The 15961-nt window shown below is 37.4% G+C and overlaps 2 protein-coding genes across 2 annotated transcripts; both read left to right on the top strand.

Annotated features, from left to right (window-relative positions):
* The first annotated feature begins 3346 nt into the window (after window positions 1-3346).
* On the top strand, window positions 3347-9749 carry LOC124625958 (GTPase IMAP family member 7). The gene is made up of 6 exons (XM_017457068.3): window positions 3347-3430; window positions 4316-4402; window positions 4503-4616; window positions 6958-7087; window positions 7259-7328; window positions 7480-9749. Exons 2-6 carry the CDS (start codon window positions 4320-4322, stop codon window positions 8556-8558), a joined length of 1476 nt encoding a protein of 491 aa, XP_017312557.1. The 5' UTR covers window positions 3347-3430; window positions 4316-4319; the 3' UTR covers window positions 8559-9749.
* A 1085-nt stretch (window positions 9750-10834) lies between these two features.
* Window positions 10835-15098, top strand: si:ch211-286b5.5 (GGL domain-containing protein). The gene is made up of 3 exons (XM_017457130.2): window positions 10835-11040; window positions 12769-12895; window positions 13163-15098. The coding sequence occupies exons 1-2, from the start codon at window positions 10948-10950 to the stop codon at window positions 12892-12894; spliced, it is 219 nt and encodes a 72-aa protein (XP_017312619.1). The 5' UTR covers window positions 10835-10947; the 3' UTR covers window position 12895; window positions 13163-15098.
* Window positions 15099-15961: the final 863 nt, after the last annotated feature.

Genomic DNA, 15961 nt, shown 5'->3' with positions numbered 1-15961 from the left:
AAGCCCACTGCGGCACTCTAATTTATTTTAAGAGCAAACAGGCGATGGGCGATATTTAGTTATTGTTCGTAACATGTCTATTAAACATTTTCAACACTGGTTGTTGTTTTATCATCAATATTGCTGTCTTTTAGGAGATTATTCATTGTGAAGCTCAGCTGTAGCTCAGTGCTGATTTAGGATCAGTTTCCTCTCTTGTTTATAGAGATGCTGTACACACACTGACCACACACACACGCACACACACACACACACACACACACACACACACACACACACACACACACGGTTCATGAGGTTTACAGTATAAATGTGACATTTGAAAACCTCTGAATCTGGATTCACACTCCAAGATGACATGGTCTAGGAAAGGTATAGCCATGTTATACTACTATAGTAGTCCTTCACAGTTTCAGCAGGTAAATTTTCCGTGTGTCTGCCTTCCAGCAGCCCGTGGTTGACCTGTAAGCTGCACACTGACCTGAGCAGACATCCTGATTGCTTGCTCGTAGATCTGGTTGAAGTCATCATCAACCAGATGTTGATGCAGAGTAAAAAAAAAATCAGAGTATACAATATATTATAAGGTGTTTTGTTTTTGTTTTTTAATGGGACCTTATACAAAGAAATTTTCAAAAATCCAAAAGGAATTAGACAAAGTAACGTTTTTGTTTTTTTTTGTTTTTTTTGCTCATGAATATGGTTTGAAAAGGTTGTTTTTTTTTTAATATCCATAAAAATGATAACATTGTGTATGCTGTTGTCAACATAGCATATCATAGTGAAATATGAAATACAAAATATGAAATTCTGTTTCTATTGATGTGGTCTGGGCTAATATGCAATAAATTCCTTAGGGTTAGTTGCCCCTGGTGAGCTTTCTATCGGGAAAATTATATACTAGGCCCTGCTATGCAATATAAATGTTGGCCGTGTCGACATCATAATGAAAAGCTTTGTTACTTACTCGGGTCAAGGTCCGTGCCTCTGAGACAGGAGCGGCCTTATGTCTCAGGATTACTCGCTGATCACCAGATGAAGAAAATAAACTCTATTCTTAGTCTATCATAGAAAAGAGGACTCACTAGTCATTTCTAGTGTTTACAAATCTCTACCTAAGTGGATTTGGTTTATTACAGAATACAGTAGTTAATAATATCTAATGGCGTAGGCCTTCACCACGAACATCTTGGCAAAGAATGAACATATTCAGACATATTATATACATTTCAGCAGGCACATTGGACCTCGATTTTTATAAACAGGACCTTTGGTGTCAACGGTCATCACATCAATTCAGTATATGAGTCAGAGGTTACAAGTTCATTTTTCAAAATAGCACACAATATACTTTCGAGAAAGCTTTTCACACCCTATAAGTCACGGAGCACAAGATGTCAGGCTAAACCACAATATCCTGTTCTTAGGCCTCAGTGGCAGTTAAAGAGCGTGTTTTTAAGATACGGGTTTAAATAAGCAGGCCAAAGACATTTCAACCCTTGTTGTTTTAACACCTTGCGTTTCTCTATCACACATATACAAGCAGAAGCAGATCAACATCTATTTTAACATTCTATACTTATTCAGTTGTCATGTAGGCTATAGCATGGCTTAGATCATGTTCATATTCATGTGAATCAGGAAGTGTTTTTTTTGCTCAGCAAACAGACTTGCCTGCGGCTAGCTTTATTAACGGCAATATCCTCTTTATACATTTTAGTACTTAATACACTACTTATTTTTATGACTTTATCTGTTTCTGAACATCCTTATGGCATTTCCGGAGTTGATTAGCCATCTACTCTGTTGGGATCTCAGATATACCAGGATCGTATGGTAGTCGTCTGTGATCAGCATCCCCCGGTGATCCCTCATTCTTCTGGCCTTTTCCTCTGCTCTTTCTTTTCATGCTCTTCTCTTGTCTTTTCGGGATCTTCTCGCTGTATGAGATGTCAGATTGGCCTCTGAAGGAGGCTTTAGTAATATTTGGGATGAAGTCACCAAGAGTTTTGGTTCTGGGTGTAATGTGTTGTATTGGTTAGATAGGAGGTACAACGTAATGGGATAAGGTATGAGTTGAGGACTCCATATCAGAGGCAGGGCCACCTACAACACTTTAGACACCATTTTAAAGCAATTGCTCATGAATTTGTATCTGCTGAGATGAGCTTTTTTTGGGAGGGTTGGAGTAATCTCATCTGTGTCTTCATCAGACTATTTGAGTACAAGCAGTATGAGCTTTGTACTATAATCCAAAATAAACTTTCATAATTCTATCAAATCTAAATGATATGTTCACATGTTATTTTTGTTTGTTCCCACTCTATAAAGTCACCTGTATCAGCCTTTACCAGACTTTCAATAATATTTAAGGCCAAAAGTATATATGTAGCACCCAGAGGATTATAAGGTTTAATGTCTCACTTTTGTATTTATAATTTCGTTCTCTTTTTTTCCCTTTTCAAAATGAATTTCCACTGTTAAAAATAGCAAATTTAGAACATTCATATTTCTTTAATTCATCCGTTTTGTCTACCACTAATCCTATAGGGTTGCGGGGAACCTGGAGCCTATCCCAGGGAGCATCAATGCAGGGTACACCCTGAACCAAGCCACCACAGAGCACAACCACACACGTTCATATACCACCGACACTTTGGACATGCCAATCATTCTACAATGCATGTCTTTGGACTGGGGGAGGAAACCCCCGCAGCACTGGGAGAACATGCAAACTCTGCACACACACAGGGCCACGGTGGGAATCGAACCCCCGGCCCTGGAGGTGTGAGGCGAACATGCTGACCACTAAGCCACCGTGCGCCCCATTTGTTTAATTTCCCCATGTAATTAAATTTTTTTAATTGTTTTGCTCAGTGTCAATGCTGTGAAGCTGCAAGTTTGTCATTTTATGACAGGCTGAAAAGGGGGACTGTAGTGAAGAAGGAAGAGTGCACGTCACACACACACACACACACACACACACACACACACACACACGTTGTAACAGAACTGAGCCTTTCATTAAAGTTAGACAGAAAACAGAAGCCTTATTTCAAAGTTGCAAAAAAAAAAGTTAGTTGTTTTGATGATTTATTACAAAAATAATGCAAAAATTTCTTAAGGAAAGTAAATATGAAAATAAATACAAAGAAATAGTGACAAAAGTTGAGAAAGTTTGAAACGTTAAGCATTCTAATACCTTCCTCAATTCAAACCAATGTAACAACTGATGTTGGTACACATTTGACCTTTATCCCTCTCTCCAAACACGGATTGCAGGATTTCCTTGTGTAGATATATGGTAGGTCTATATGAGAATAAAATAATTAAACTAGAGTACAGTCCAAATTCCAACATTTACAGGAGCTAAACGTGCAGCAAATTAAATATAGAGAAACTGAAGCAAAGACTTTCTCTGAACAGAAACGTAGGTATATCCTTTTTTATATATACAATACAATCATTAGGACTTATTCATCAATGTTTTAGTAAAGTTGTGTGTAAATGTTTTCACAGGCCGAACCAAACAGTTTCAATACCATTGAGTGCCTTCATAATCACATGTGCATGTTGATAGCTGGATTTTCACTAATACCTCCTATTTTTTGTGAATAAATTTATTTGTATCCAGTTTGACTTCATTCGTATGTTAAATAAATCTCGTATTTAGAGTAAAGCACATGGTTTCAAAAAGGTGTTTTCTCATTTCAAGTTGACGTGCAAAAAATATAGCTGTATTTGTTATTATATAATATGTTAATTTGCACTTCCAGTTTTCATAAGTTTGACCTGAGTTATTATTGGAATGCTTAGTACACAACAAGCTTAGGGGTGTTTTTCCACTGTTTAGTTGGCATTTTGTTGTTTTCTCTCTCTGTGAGGTTTGGCTTTTATGGAGTGTTGTGAATAAATATAAATCAGCAGGGACACTTTTGGTCATTTTTAGCCGATTGGCATTTATCAACAAACACATGTGAGTGTAAAGAAAATCAGTGTCAATTACATTTTTGTAAATATTAGAGGAATATTTAGTTCAGTTGAAATTGCAACATGACCATGAGTCTAGAACAGTGTAGAACAGTGTACACAACAGAACCATGATCTCAGCAAGGATCACACAGGGACAGGCACCACTTGCAGAGAGGGGGACATTTGTAATGGTGTTATTTATAAATAATGAAATTATATAGAGGGTTAAGATCCTCTCACTTTGCTCTGGTTGTTCATACTGTTGCTCTGTGAAAGAAGCCAGCCCAATTCTGTTCAAATTTAAATTAATTTAAGATTCTTTTCTGTATTATTTTCCTACCAGTGCCATGGATGTCTCAGACTCTGACACTAATTCACACTTCTTTGCACATGACGGAGTTAGGACAAACCCACCACGGCTTACAAAGAGGTCTGTAAAACTGTGAATAAATTCATAACGGTATGAAACATATTCTCAAATATATTATGTGAACATGATTTTTTTTTCTTTCCTTTTGTAAATAAAATAGACGGGGGCCCAACAGTCAATCAGGAAAAGAGCAAAGTTATATAAACATGCAGACAACAGATTATGAATCTTCACGCTCACGGCCCAATTTTAATGAAGATGAGTTCAGTTCAAGGTAAGACTTCTGCTTGGAAATGGTAAGAATTATGCAACACCTACTGTGCTGTACAGTGCATCCGGAAAGTATTCACAGTGCTTCACTTTTTCCATATTTTGTTTGAAATCTTCGCAGTAAATATTCAGTCTTTGCCATGACACTCAAAATTGAGCTCAGGTGCATCCTGTTTCCACTGATCATCCTTGAGATGTTTCTACAACTTGATTGGAGTCCACCTGTGGTAAATTCAGTTGATTGGACATGATTTGGAAAGGCACACATCTGTCTATATAAGGTCCCACAGTTAACACTGCATGTCAGAGCACAAACCAAGCCATGAGGACCAAGGAATTGTCTGTAGACCTCCGAGACAGGATTGTATTGAGGCACAGATCTGGGGAATGGTACAGAAACATTTCTGCAGCATTGAAGGTCCCAATGAGCGCAGTGGCCTCCATCATCCGTAAATGGAAGAAGTTTGGAACCAGCAGGACTCTTCCAAGAGCTGGCCGCCCAGCCAAACTGAGTGATCGGGGGAGAAGGGCCTTAGTCAGGGAGGTGACCAAAAACCCGAAGGTCACTCTGACAGAGTTCCAGCGTGTCTCTGTGTAGAGAGGAGAACCTTCCAGAAGAACAACCATCTCTGCAGCACTCCACCAATCAGGCCTGTATGGTAGAGTGTCCAGACGGAAGCCATTCCTCAGTAAAAGGCACATGACAGCCCGCCTGGAGTTTGCCAAAAGGCACCTGAAGGACTCTCTGACCAAAAACTGAACAAAGATTGAACTCTTTGGCCTGAATGGCAAGCGTCATGTCTGGAGGAAACCAGGCACCACTCATAACCTGGCCAATACCATCCCTACAGTGAAGCATGGTGGTGGCAGCATCATGCTGTGGGGATGTTTTTCAGTGGCAGGAAGTGGGAGACTAGTCAGGATCGAGGGAAAGATGAATGCAGCAATGTACAGAGACATCCTTGATGAAAACCTGCTCCAGAGTGCTCTGGGGTGAAGGTTCATCTTCCAACAGGACAACAACCCTAAGCACACAGCCAAGATAACAAAGGAGTGGCTACAGGACAACTCTGTGAATGTCCTTGGAGTGTCCCAGCCAGAGCCCAGACTGGAACCCGATTGAACATCTCTGGAGAGATCTGAAAATGGCCGTGTACCAACGCTCCCAATCCAACCTGATGGAGCTTGAGAGGTTCTGCAAAGAAGAATGGGAGAAACTGCCCTAAAATAGGTGTGCCAAGCTTGTAGCATCATTCTCAAAAAGACTTGAGGCTGTAATTAGTGCCAAAGGTGCTTCAACAAAGTATTGAGCAAAGGCTGTGAATACTTATGTACATGTGCTTTTTTTGGATTTTATTTTTAATCAATTTGCAAAGATTTCAAACAAACTTCTTTCACGTTGTCATTATGGGGTATTGTTTGTAGAATTTTTGAGGAAAATAATGAATTTAATCCATTTTGGAATAAGGCTGTAACATAACAAAATGTGGGAAAAGTGAAGCGTTGTGAATACTTTCCGGATGCTCCGTATGTCTGGATGCCCAAAAATAGTCTTCTTATTCTGATTCTTTATTATCTTTGTTTATTTATTTTTTACATAGAATTAAATTCTTTTTGCTTGTCCATATTAATCTGTATGGTGCTACAGTATTTATTGTGCAGTTTTTAGTAATCCATATGTTTAGTCAGATTACTAGGCATTAGACATAATCTAATGAAGGGCAGTGCTAGTGGCACTAGTCAGTTCTTTCACATAGTCTCTAGTCTTGAGTCTAATTTTAGTTCTGTGGTCTGAAGCAATGGATGGTGTAACATGTAGGTGGTGTAATGTTAAGGTGTTTGTAATAAACTTGGGTCTACAACTGAGCATAGATTTATTCGATTCAATTCAGTTCATTCTTTATTACAGACCCATACGTCAATATCAAAAGTAAAAAGATGACATACAAACATATTTATGAACAACAAACATTATTTAAAAACATTAAAACTTCCATTCCAGTGCTTCCAAAAGCACGAAACATGCCTTGTTTCACATAATGTAATAATATTTATTATTATTATTAAAGACCACTATGATACTATTTTTTCTATTTCATCGACATATGAAATTTTACATATTATTCATTAAGACAGCATACAAAGTGGGTAGATTTATTAGATACAAACCTTTGGCGTGCACTTGTCCACCTTTGGAGCTTCTGCAAAATTCTTAACTTAAATGCATGATTTTTAATGACATAGTTTATTTTTGCATATTTCTTTTATTTATCTCATTAAATATAAAACAGTATAATTCATTCTAAAAGTGATATTACAAGTAAATAGTTATCACTTTCCAACAGACAAATAGAGAAACAAGGAGAAGGACAGGAGAAGAAAAAAATGTCTGACAAGTTAAAGGAAATGACAGAGAAGAACAAACTACTTGAGAGATCGTTACAGGAGGCAGATCGTAATAACAGAAAATTAAAGGTTAGAATCATTTTATGGAAAACTTATAATCATACTATCTCAGTTTATAAGTGTAAACTGAGATAATTGCCATTTAATCGATCATCTTTATCACGTTTTCAGTGTTTCTACTGCCTAATTATAAAATATTATTTCCTCAAACACAATTTTACCTCTTTTATTTTTTTGTAGTCTTTCACTTGGATAGCCTCTGTGCTGGTTCTGGTTCCACTGTGTATTGGATTGCGCTTAGCTTTCAAAGGTAAACATTGATCAAAATACAGCTACCAAATATCCAATCCAATTTTCACTCTAAAGTTGTCACATCAGTAATATAATATTTAATATAATAAAATAATATGATTCTGTTATATACACGGTATCTATAGACGTTTGTGTTATCTGCTTTTTAGGACATGAGATGAATCATCATGAGCTTAGACTGATGTTGGTGGGGAAAACTGGAGCAGGAAAGAGCGCATCAGGAAACACCATCCTGGGTGAAGAGGCCTTCAGAGTCGAGGCATCTCCTGCATCTGTGACCGCAAGCTGTATGAAGAAGAACAAAGTCCTGGATGGAAGAAACATCACCATAATTGACACTCCTGGTGTCATGGACACATGGTTACTATCTAACCAAACGGCCCACCATGCACATGAATGTATCTCCATGTCTTCTCCTGATTCTCATGTGTTCCTGCTGGTGATCAGACTGGGAAGGTTCACAGTGGAGGAGAGCAGTGCTGTGAAGTGGATTCAGGAGAACTTTGGAGAAGAAGCTCTGAAGTTCACCATGATTCTGTTCACTGGTGGAGATCTTCTGGAAGGGAAGCCAGTGCAGAAGTTTATCAGTAATAGTTATGATCTCCAGAATCTTGTAGATACCTGTGAAGGTAGATATCATGTTTTTAACAACTATGATCAAAGTAACCGCACTCAAGTCACAGAGTTATTTGAAAAGATAAATGTAATACTACACAAGAACATGGGTTACTTTTACACAAAAGAGGTTCATCAGAAGGTCCAGAGAAGCACCAGAGAAGAGGAAGAGAGGAAGAGAGTGATTTTAGAGAAAGAGATTAAAATGGAGGAAGAGAAGAAGAGAATGATGTTGCAAGAAGAGATCAAAACAGTGGAAGAGAAGAAGAGAGCCGTGATGGAGAAACTGATCAGAGAAGAAGGGAAAATTCAAGTTGAACAGCTAGCAAGTGAGGTCAAAGCAAAGGCACAGAGAGAGTGTAAAATCAGAGAGGGAGAAATCAGACATGAAGAGGAATTAAATAGGAAACTTGTAGAAGAAGAGATGAAGATGGAGGCGAAGAGGAAGGTGAATGAGATGGCAATTAAACTGAGAGATGAACAATTAGAGAACAAATATCTTAAGGCAAAGTTAGAACATGCTAATAGTACATCTTTCTGGTTAATGGTCTCAATTGGCATACTCATTCTATTTCTGGTCCTTGTAATGATGAACAACAAAAAAAGAAAATAGCTGAATCATTAGGCTAAGGAGCTAAAATAGGGTCCCTGGTATCTTTAAAATTAACAGCAAATTGAAATTAAACTCCCCCATTTTCCTGTGCAAGTCATTTAATTTTCCATATGGTCTTACAGATGATAATAATGATTTGCAGGACCCAATTTATATGTGAAGTTATGAATGTTAACTTTAATTAAAACTTTCATTGAAATACTCTATATTCAAAGGCCAAAAAATTCTGAGCTGATGCACCTTGTCAGATGTCATTTATTTTGTGGGTTTTTTTTACAAAAAATTAAACTAAATGACTGAAATTGCTCATTTTGTTCAAATTACAGATATGTACAGTGAGCTCCAGACTTATTGACACCCTTTCAGAGAACAGGCAAAAACTATTAGATATCAGATCTCACAGTTGGCTTGGGATTGTACATCACTTTGAATGAAAGCAGTAGGCCAAGTGAAGTAAGTGGAAGAGAGAGCCTACTGCCACTGCAACCCCCACTAAAAAAATGCAGTAAGAAAATGAATGAAATTGTGGTGTTGGACGAGACCAACATCATGATCTGGTGAAAAGTGGGAACTTCATAAAGGACCAAACACTTATTATGGGAAAAACTTGAAACATGCCAGTAGGCACTTCTGAAACATGCCAGTTGGTGGACTGGCTAAGATAAATTGTCCCTAGTTGTGAATAAGTATGTGAATGGTGTCGTGCGATGGACTGGCTTTCCATCCAGGGTGTATTCCTGCCTCATACTCAGTGCTCCTGGGATAGGTTCCAGATTCACCCTAACCCAGACAAGGATAAAACAGTTAGACAGTTACTGAGTGAGAGAGCGTTTTATTCAAATAAATCTATACAAGGTTTCCATTTGTTCATTTTATATATTCAAATTGTTATGTAAAGAGTTGATACTTCTTGATGTGACTGTCTTAGTTGGTATGATATGACAATATCCTAGTTGTTTTTCTGAATCAATTAAACGTGTATGATTATTAACCATTTTACATTTCTCTAATAAGATAAGAATAGAATAGAAAAGTAAGGGGAATTTTTTTGTGTGTTTTATTTTTTTTTATTATTGATTAAAATGAAGACTTCAAATTAATCAACTGTGTTTTGTTTTTACCAATAGGAAATGTATCAATACGACTGAACCACTCTGTCACTCTGTTCAATAAAGTCATGGCATGACCATTTTTATACTCTCAAGTCAATTTCATTTCATTATATAGTCCTTAGACGGTAGAGTTGACATTTTTTTTCCTAGAAAAAAAAAGATATTTTCATGAAAGGTATATGTATGACAATATAAAAAAAATTATAAAGTCATCTATAATGATCACTAAAGGGACCCATCCAACACAAAACGTCAGCAAAATAGTCTCAATCGTTTGTGCTCCATTTGTGCTGTAAAATTTTTTAGTTTGTGCTGCTTCGGTTCTGGAGATATTAAAAGAACATTTATAGGTCATTCTGGGGTCACTCAGCCCCCACACATGCTCCAAATTCACTCCAAATAGGCTTGTTTGTTTGTGCTTCGTTTGTGCTGGTTTGTGCCGTAAAAATTTTACTGGTAATTTGTCGACTTATATTGGTGGTATGTTATGTCTAGTGGATAACATATGGACCAGTAATGGTAATGGTTTGTAATGGTTAGCTGATGGTTTGTAATGGTATGTGTAGTGGAAACCATTCGAATTTCTTTGATGGTTTCTATTGGGGGTTTTTTTTCAGCAGGGCTTTCAGTCAAATTTTGCGCTGCAAACATCAATGACAGCTTTAACTTGTCACTGCTGGAAAGTGACCATGGTATAAGCAGGATAATCCATGGCTAGATGTGCGTTACATGATTTTAATGCACTCGTTCTTTTCCTCTTAATGTTTTTTTCCTCCACATCGTGCAATAAAATCATGCAATGCATTGGATTATGCAATCATATATGATGTAACAGACAATCCAATAATATACAATGTAATAGATAATCTGTGAATAATCCAACAATATACGATGGAATAGATAATCTGTGGATAATACAAAAATATACGATGTGAAATAGATAATCTGTGGATAATCCAACAATATACAATGTAATAGACAATCTGTGGATAATCTAACAATAACAGATGTAATAGATAATCTGTGGATAATCCAACAATATACGATGTAATAGACAAAAACCTTTGCACTCATTTGTAGACAACAGGTGTTCACAGGGTTGCCAGATTGTAAAGGCTTCCTGGCAACACTTTTAAGTAGGTTGGATTTTGATCAGGTTGCCTGGCAACCCTGGTCAGAAGGCGGGTGGGTGAGTGAGTTCACGATCGGGCTTCCGGTTTCTCTTTCTGGGCGTTTAAACTTTTTTTTTAAGTCGTCAACCTTTCAGTTGGTCGGTCATGTCGAACAATAACGCCACCAGTACCAGCCTGGCCGTCGCTCACAAAGCGGTTAAACAGCTGCGGCTGGAGGCCAGTGTCCGCCGAATTCAAGTAAGTGCTTACAGAAACATTATAACCGAGGGAAAGTTTGGGGATGAATCCTAAATCACTTTGCCCTGCCTGCACATGCGCACTAGCTGTTATTATGACGGAGCTTCTTCTGCTCCCTACCTAGGGCACTACCGGTGTACAATGGAGGGGTTTGGGATTCACACGGAGGAATGACACTAGTTGCTAACAGTGGCGTTAGAAATCTATTCAGATCTAAAATAACCGATTAGCTGAAGGTGTTGTTTAAACTGTGTTGTTGTTTTAGTTTTAATAAATTGTTGATATATTTTTATTACATTTTACATCCAAGTGTCTCAAATCAACTTGAAGAGACGGTTGATGTTAGCTCAGCTGCTAGTTAGCTTAACTTGTAGCCTCTTTGTTTACTTGTACTGATGATAAATATGTCAAAAGTTGTTTGTTTGGTTTTTTTAAAGAAAAAACTACACAATCACTGCACTAAAAAACTCAATAAATTGACAGTTATAGATAATATAGAAAAAAAAATAACTTCAGTTCATTACCAGTTTGGTTTTACTTTACTTACACCTTGTTCATTCTCTGTAGGCCTGTTAATAATGTTTTATACTTCATTTATTTTTTAATATTCTGTGATATTTATTATTTATTGTGATATTTATTTATTATTGTATTTTAAGTACAGGCACCATGCCTTAAAGTTATTCTATTTTACTTAATTTTACTTTATTTTACTTTTACATGAAAATGAAGCTTAACCTGTTGGACATATACACAAATATGCTTTTGTCTCAACAAAAAAAAAAATATATATATATATATATATATATATATATATATATATATATATATATATATATATATATGCGCAACAAAGGACAATAATTAATAATGTGTTAATTGGTATATCAGAGAGAGCCATTTCCCACCCAGTTGATTTCACTCAGGCAGATCAGTTCATTAATTACTCATATTTAGGCATATATTCATACAGAACACGTGGATGAAGTGTATATTTGGCAAGACCTATGAACCAGGGTGTAGAATTATGAGGATGTAGTTCTTTTGGAAAAAATTAAGAAAAGCTGTGTGTCAGTAATTGGATGCAAAATATCCACAGCAACAAACAACATTACCTGTGGAAATGGAAAGTTCCAGTAGTGAAATGTATTTTTACATGCACTTTAAAAAATAATAATAATAAGTAAAGATTCCAATTAGAACCAAAAAGGTTTTTTCAACCTGATGCCATAGGAGAACCCTGTGGAAGAAGCTTCTTCCATCAAGTTCTTTAAAGAACCATCTATATACCAGTGCTTTAAAGTACCCAGAAATGGTTCTTCACAGCAGTGCCGCAAGGAACCATGTTCTCATAAGTTCTCTAAAAAGCCCTTAGATAGTGCTTTATCTAACCAATATAAGGTTCTTAAGAGTGATGCCAGGAGAACCTTATAGGGTTCACTTTAACCTGTTAAGGAATGATACCTTGAAGAACCACTCCACTGCTCCGAAGAACGTATAATTAACCATAAAGAACTTCTATAATCTCCAGAGAACAATCTAGGTCAACTCGAGAACCCTTTATAATGAAAGTGGTTCTTGAAAAGAAGAACCTTTTTATTTTTAAGAGAGTGCTTCATATTTCTTGATGTTACATGTAAAGTGTTACATAAATAAAGATTGATTGTTTTTATGGTGTATTTTCACAAGGGTTTGTTTTGCTTGATGCTAAACCTGTTGTTTGTTCAGGTTTCTCAGGCAGCCACAGATCTGAAGAATTTCTGTCTCCAGAACGCTCATAAAGACCCTCTGCTGATGGGTGTCCCGTCCGGCGATAACCCCTTCCGCCCTCCCAAATCGTGTGGCCTGCTCTGAGGTACCCTGAAACCTGTAGCGACCGCTAATGTTTTTACATGTGGGTGCTGCGGATTCGCCTCCGCCCTGTGTGTGCGGGGTGTGCATGTATTTTATTTTTGGTCAAGGGAAGATAATAAGGGACGACGAGTAGATAATGAATGATAAAGGTTTCATTCGTTCATTCAGCAGTATTAAATCATCTAATCAGTTACAATGATGTCAAGCATTTGCTTTATATCTGGTGTCATATGCACACTAATTTTATTTTCTTATTTCTGTGGCACAGGTGATGGCCATCTGAGAAGACTTCATGGAGACACACACACACACACTCTTCACTTTACTTTACTACAGTGTTGTGAGAACTCTTCTTGCTGGACGTCATGATCCTACACTGTGCATGATCCACCTGTAGCTCTTCCTAAACTGCAGTACTCGTATTCACACTAAACCGGTCCCCCCTGAATGGTCCATTTCCTGCATTCTCAGAACTTTAGAGATGATCGATTATTTAAAAAAAAAAGATAAATTTAAAAAATAGATTATTTCTTGTATGCAAGTGAGAACTGATTACGAAAAAAAGAGAGACGTTGGAATTTGTGGAGTTCGGACATGGAATTTAAAATTCTTTAAGATGATGAGACATGAAGTGGACCGCTCAAAGCAGGATTGTGCTGTTACGGTTTTTGGTTGTTTTTAAAAACGTTTTACATTTTTTATTTTGGGAGTTAATGTGGCCACTTCTCACTATATAAAAGACAGGGAGTCCTTTCACACATATGTGGAGTCTCTCTAGGTTCAGTAATTCCAAGGCTACTAGTAGCTCTGGAGTTTCATGTACAGCCTTCAAAATATTCCGTCTACTTGGAGGAAAAAAAGTTCAGTATAATTCCACACATCTTTCACTTCATCACGTCGTTATTTTAATTTTTTGGTGGGGGTTGTACTGCTAGGAAAATGATTACCTAACTCTACTGATGCAATGTAATGTTTGTCCTGATATTCAAGTGTTACAGTCCTGATCTTCAGTCCTTGACTAGGTCAGGTGCGTGAAATTTGAAACCTTCATTATAACGTAATTGTGCTTTATAATATGTTTCTGATTGTCCTTTTAAGACCATTACTATATAAGGCTACTTTCTGCTGTTATTGGAGTTCCCAGCGCTCTGTTAGTGCTAAGTTGAGAACACTAACTGATGGGGCGATCCACCGTAATTCCTGGAGTAACATGTCTACCGTAACTACACTAAACAAAAAGAAGCTTAAATCTAGACCCTTTAAAGAGTCCCACTGGGGAAATGATCACTTGTGAAAACTTACAGTGGAGTGTTTTGCTATTTACAAAGGGCTACCAATAAAACCTTACAACGTTAGGAACCCTTACGTATGTGGAGAACCTGTGAGGAACTTTTTTTCTTTTCTTTTCTTTTTCTTTTCATTGTACAAGCAACAACAACCTGCTCGCTCGGTGTGCAGATGTTTCCCGTTGTCTTTGCTACCTTTTCATCAAACTTTTCAGAATCTGTATCTCCACCTGCTAGCTTTTATATGAAGGGTTTTTTTGTTGTTGTTTTTTTTTGTTTGTTTTTTTTTTATTTTTTTAATTATTAGATTAATGTTGGGGGAGGGTTATTAGAGGTTTTTAACACTAGGGTGTAGATTTTCAAAGGTGATCCTTTACTAATTTATTAGCAGTAGATTTATATGATGGAAAAGGGTTGTGCAGTGTCGCTTTGCTGATTTCATATCGGTATGATTTTCCCACTGCTGGTTCTGTTCTTCATTGGACCTAGATTACGGTTAGCGCTAAACCCGAACACATTCCTGACCGCGTGTACAAATTAAGACCGCGTACACGCTCTTGTCTTTTACAGCAACCGTTTCACACACCGATGCTCGGGGATATCCTGAGCTGCAGATGACATCATTACTAATCGCTAAAGTAGAACGCTTTCTGACAATACAGAGAAATCCAGTGTGCTTTTGATTGTTTTTGGGGTGTTACTTTGTCTAATTTTCGTGGAGGGGGGTGGGGACTGTGTGCCTGTATTCTCGCATTCAGTAAAGTATGAGAACTAAACACTGATCCAGTCATGACCTTCATTAATTCTGTTCCTTCTGATGTACTCTCTTCTTTTGATTGTTTGTTGGATTGAGACTGCTGAATCTGTGTGCCTTACAGTGTAATTGTACATTTTTCAGTAAAGCTACTTTAACTCTGATTTGTACATGGTCATTTTTTCGTCTCCAAAGTTGCGTGATTTTTACCCGAGGCTGCATGTTTTACCAGAATATAAATGAGAAATAACAAGATCGACTCCACACTGTTTACTCCTTGTGTTTTCATTTAGACTTTCCAATTTACTCGCTACGACACTCCGAGATCACAACTGCTGGTTTGTTTTCTTTCCATTATCCTACACAAGGAGCCTGGAGCCTATCCCAGGGATCTCAGGGCACAGGGTGGAGGACACTCTGGACATGGTGCCAACCCATCACAGGGAACAATCACACACACACTCTCACTCTCAGCCTTTTACAATGCATGTCTTTGGACTGAGGGTGGAAACTAGAGTACCTGAAGGAAACCCCTGTGCCCCCAGACAGGATTTAAACCCACAACGCCGGTCCTGCGAGGCAAACATGCTAACCATTAAACCACCGTTCCCTTTTAAAAGTAATATATTAACTATGATTAAAATGTCCAATCAAATCCATATCAATTTGTATGGATACAACAAACCTGTTCGCCCCTTTGGCTCTTCAAGTCTTAATAAAGTTCTCTTATTTTTCCCCGAACTAAGACGTGTTATAAAATTCCGTAACAATTGAGCGTGATGTGTTTAATCCTGACATGAACCTCTGAGTCCACTGAAATGGTACTGAACATGCAAATGGTTATAACGGTGAATGAGATTTGAGCCCATAGAGTTTTATAAAGTTATAAATTGGCACTGAGGGGAAACGTTTTAATTTCTCACTTTCAGTTAAAATCAGTCACACTTTACTTTTAAATAAATGAGTATGATTTAAAATGTGTAGACATTTTCACCAGGTTCTTTCACTTTTCATTAATAATATGTCA

The sequence above is a fragment of the Ictalurus punctatus genome, chromosome 26 (assembly GCF_001660625.3).
Source record: "Ictalurus punctatus breed USDA103 chromosome 26, Coco_2.0, whole genome shotgun sequence".
NCBI lineage: Eukaryota > Metazoa > Chordata > Actinopteri > Siluriformes > Ictaluridae > Ictalurus > Ictalurus punctatus.
This window is presented reverse-complemented; position numbering and strand designations above follow the sequence as displayed.